The sequence below is a fragment of the Xylocopa sonorina genome, chromosome 2 (genome assembly GCF_050948175.1).
Source record: "Xylocopa sonorina isolate GNS202 chromosome 2, iyXylSono1_principal, whole genome shotgun sequence".
Classification (NCBI taxonomy): domain Eukaryota; kingdom Metazoa; phylum Arthropoda; class Insecta; order Hymenoptera; family Apidae; genus Xylocopa; species Xylocopa sonorina.
In genome coordinates this window covers 5732196-5737134 of record NC_135194.1, presented here as the reverse complement: position 1 = coordinate 5737134, position 4939 = coordinate 5732196, and the positions used below count along the sequence as shown (strand labels likewise).

General features: G+C 41.4%; 1 protein-coding gene across 1 annotated transcript; it reads left to right on the top strand.

Moving 5' to 3' along the window:
• Positions 1-3633: 3633 nt before the first annotated feature.
• LOC143433152 (uncharacterized) lies at positions 3634-4479 on the top strand. The gene has a single exon (XM_076910304.1). The coding sequence runs from the start codon at positions 3634-3636 to the stop codon at positions 4477-4479; it is 846 nt and encodes a 281-aa protein (XP_076766419.1).
• The last annotated feature ends 460 nt before the right edge of the window (positions 4480-4939 follow it).

The following is a 4939-nucleotide window of genomic DNA, read 5'->3' as shown; positions in this document are numbered from 1 at the left end:
CATCATGACTAATTACCATGCTTTTGATACTGACTAAAGTAAATTAGAATTTAATAATGCGATTTTCAGATCGAAATTTACAATAACAAGTAGCATTATACTATATAAATATATTGACTATATAGATAAAGTAGTAGACTATAAACGATATAGATAAATTGAACTATATAAATATATGTGTACTTTAAATTCATTAAATAAGTTGGAATCAGAATAATACTTCAATTTGGAGAATTAAATTCCTATCATAGATATAATATATATTTAGTTTAATTCCTTTGGTTCATCGTTTAGTTTACTGTTTCCAATAATATTTTCAATAGTAAAATTACAAAAACTTTATATATAATGTATATGTATAACGTAGAGATTGTACATGTGTAACGTTATGTAATTTCAAACATTTCAAAGTTCTCAACACGTTAAATACTTGTAACGTAGTCCTGTTTAACAATTTTTAACTGAATGTTCGTTCTATGTGTTGTATTAACTAGATACTTGAAATTGATTTTATGGTTTATACCTAAATTTTTATGTGCTACTTCATTAAGGTAATTATTTTACATTATTATCAGCTTTTTCTATTAAAGATTATTCAGGATTAGTCGCCATAGATACGTAGAACGAAGCCTTGAATTTTTTACTGCACAAATCATTAGATATAATTCTGAAACTTGATTTAATTACAACTTAGGTTTTAGATGATTTATCCAGAACTTAATACATAAACGTTATATCGTACGTTAAATACCATCAAAAGCTCATTGTCCAGTAAGATGCCATCCTTCATTAACTGTTTTCCAACTTTCACTGCCATCTTCGATTTATACTGTAATGCGAATTAATTATGTTACCAATAATTTTAAGGCAAAGCTACTTTACGAGATAACACCGATACAATTTAACAGCATCGCTACGCGTAGAATATTTGCACAATACATCATCTGGGAGGAAAACGCAAATAGGGTTAGGCGGTTAGGGTCTTTGGATTAGGACATGGTAGAAAGCGAGGTTGGCAATAGGACTAGACCATAGAAGATAAAATCTAGTGTAATAGGTTGACGAGAAAAGTTAACGAAACGCAGGAGGAATAACACATCGATTAGATTTTTAGTGCTGATATTCACACAAATTGCAGCAAAAAGAATAAGGTGACTCGAACGAACAGATCTTGTTTGACAATGCTGTCTCAATAAATAACTCTCATTATTCAAACTCCAGTGAAACTTGCTTCTATCGTTCATCCTCTAAGCACCAAACATAACGTAAAACATACAATACCCTGGAAATAATTTCCAGAAGCGTTGATTATGAAAGTGACACGGTAAGCGATGTCGCCGTACCGATGCTGTTATTTTATTTTGTTTCTTGAGACACATTTTTTCTCGTCAGTGGGGCAATGTATTTTGTGAAGATAGGGTCGCAGAAAACTATACGCCGAAGATTTCAATGAACATATGTAATCCCTAATCCCTAGTAAATCCCTAACGAATTATCTACCTTATTGTCAATTTTTTCTCTTCCTTCGTCTTCGTATCCCACATTTATGTCCTACCATCATTTTGATAATATTATTCCACGGCAAAGGTTCTTAAACTTAATGTAGTCCGAGGATCTCCTCTTGAACAACATTTTTTTTTATAGATCACATCCAATCCTAAACCTAATAACTAGTTAAGTAACAACAAATAGAAAAGTCTAATATCTGTGACCATGTATCTTGGTTCCGCGGACCACAGTTTAAAGAACCGCTGCTCCAGGAATTTCTTCAACGAGCGCGCGTCGAGATTCGATCAGAGCATCGGGTGCAGCAATTCAATGTCGTTAATTAGTGAAAAGTATAACTGTTTAACAAACCAAAAAGTTTTGTATGTACTCATTCTTGGATTACAAATAATTCTATCGCGTTCTTGATTGCGATTTTAATTAATACAAGTTGTTATACGTTACTTAAGTAGATCAAGTGCACCCATACCCAGCGAAAATTCAAAATCGAAATCGATTTCTCGAAAACAAAGCCTCAAATGAAAAATTATTATTTGATATTTTCGACTTATTCGACATTTCATGTAGAATCACCCCCCTTTTGGTTGTGCCACCACTTACCGATCACCCTGTATAAATTCTTTGCTTTTAGAAAGGTTAAGGTATAATGCTGAATATGAAGTGACGAAAATTATAACTAAAATTATTATAATGTATAATTTTATAGTATACATAATATCACATAATATTTTTATCTATTTTAATTAAGTAATTGTTAATTCCCTTTAATATTCACTCGAAGGAGTAATTCAAATTACTTCTAAAAATCATTACCATTTTGAACGCGAGAAGAATCACTGTGCAGCCCATTGTCGGTTTATTGTCTAATCTAATTAGTGTTGATACAAGACAAGATAAGAAATGCGTGGAATAGAATCGGGCATGAGAGGGGAGAGATAGTCAGGATTTAGGATGAAGAGATGGTGCTGAGGATAATCGGTAATTAGATCAGCACACCGACACATGTCACAGCAGTTCCTTTGTTGCGAATGTAGTGACGGAGCTATTTAATTGCCGTGTACACAACTAAATATCCTAGGCAAAATAGTTCAACTACTTTATCTTAGTATATTCACTATCAGTGATTGTTGAGCGAAACTGTTCGCTGAAATAATCGATAGTTGAATATCGCACAATTTTGCGATTTAAATGTGTGTAAGTATAAAAGTCAAAGTATAGAGTAGATTTATGTTTAGTCGATACTCGTTTACAGATTGCATAGGACAAGAGTATGTTGCCGATATTCAGTTAAAGAATTTAAAATTACGTAATGTGGCGGCTACGATTCCTGGTATTTTCGAGTCGTAAATTCTCTAAAGAAATAACAATGCGTTCCTACGACACAGCGCAGGTCTGGCCACCGCGGGTTAGCACTTGGCGACCAGGCCCGCGCGTTTCCTAAACCCGATACCCGTCTGGTTTGTGTCCATCATCTGGGCCAAGCAATTGTTTCCCTTAAGATTTCGTCGCGACTGAGCATTGCCAGTCGCGTACGATAGATCCTTGAACTTGGTTTATTTATGACCAATTTCCGTCCGTTACGTTTCGTGGAAACGTTCACTCTCCTCGTCTGTGCATCCATCCTTTTCATTCTGGGATTTCCCATCCTTTTCTATACGCATTTTTAAGGGACGACATTTTCGTCCTCGCGACAGTTCGATTCGGACAGTTCGGTTAGAACGAGGCAAGCACATAGTTCTGTTAGAACGACGCTAGCATATAGTTCGGTTAGAACAGTTCGGCGAGAACACCCTGTTCGTTAGAGCAGCCTCCATATTCGTTAAGAATTGTGAGGTCAAGTTGAGTTTCACTAGAGTCGCGTAGCGACGTAAAAGAAATCGTAGCCGTAGCACCGCCCCCAACATTAAGAACTATTGTTTTATTATTGTTTCGCTATTGATAACTGTTGTTGATTGTCTTATATTAAATTGTGGGCAAAAAGGTCGAGTGTGATTTCTTACTCCCGTTACATTGCCCTCAATTATTGGTGACCCCGACGTGATCACCGAACGTGTAGTGCGGTAGTGATCCGTCGTAACATATAACAGTAGTGCGGAACGTTTTTTGTGGTTGGTGCATAACATCATTATGGCTACACCATCTCACTCCGGTGCCTCCGTGGATCGCGTGGCCGTCCGTCTACCGGATTTTTACGCAGCGGATCCGGAGATGTGGTTTACTATCGCGGAACGCAGTTTCGAGGCCGCAGGAGTAACCACGGAGCACACCAGGTACGGCTATATCCTCGGTGCGTTGCCAACGCAGTACTCCATGGAGGTGAGAGATATTATCATGAATCCACCTGCTGCCACGCCGTACCAGAAGCTGAAGACGGAGCTGATCCGTCGGTTGAGCTCGTCGCAGGAGCAGAAGACCCGGCGCCTCCTGGAATCCGAGGAAATGGGCGACAGAAGACCGTCGCAATTTTTGCGCCACCTCCGAAACCTGGCCGGTACGACCGTATCGGACAACGTGCTGAAGACCCTGTGGATGGGTCGGCTACCTGCGAGCCTGCAGCTGATTCTCGCCACGATGCGGGACGCGGAGTTGGACCGCATTGCGGAAGTGGCGGACGCCGTGTCCGAAACCTACCACGGCAGCGCCAAGATCGCGGTAGCTTCCGCCTCCGCCGGAGCGGCCGGCGGAAATACACATGGAAGCGGTAGCGCTGACGCCTCGGTTCACGAGTGTATTAGTCAGCTGCGAGAAGAAATCGCGACCCTCCGCAGAGAAGTGAACCGGGGAAGACCTTCGCGACGTGACGGAGAGCGGGGAAGATCACCTCGACGTTCGCGATCCGGTTCAGCTGCCCGACGACGCCTCGAGCTACGAGGAGGTAGGTGCTACTACCATTGGAAATTCGGCTCGCAGGCCCATATCTGCACACCGCCGTGCAACTGGCACTCGTCGGGAAACGCCAAGGGCAGTCGTTAATGACGGCGGACGACGCTGCCCCGACGAATCGCCGTCTATTTGTAGTCGATTACGCGACGAAGACGCAGTTTTTGGTCGACACAGGCGCCGACCTCTGTGTAATCCCGAGAGCGATGGCTCGTGGCAATCGGGAAAAGTCGCAGTATCTTCTCTACGCGGCGAACGGGACGGAGATCCCTACGTACGGGACAGTGACAATAACCTTAGACCTCGGGCTACGCCGCGCGTTCACCTGGCGTTTTGTGGTAGCCGAGGTAAGAAAACCCATAATTGGTGTGGACTTTTTGTACCATTATGGGTTGCTAGTCGATGTGCGAAATCGTCGTCTGTTGGATCAGACGACGTCAATATCAGTGTCCGGTTGGACGACCAAGCAGGCCTCGTCGATTCCGAGCATTAAAACCGTGCATGGCGGTTCGATGTTCCACGAGGTGCTGCAAAAATTCCCGGAGATCACTCG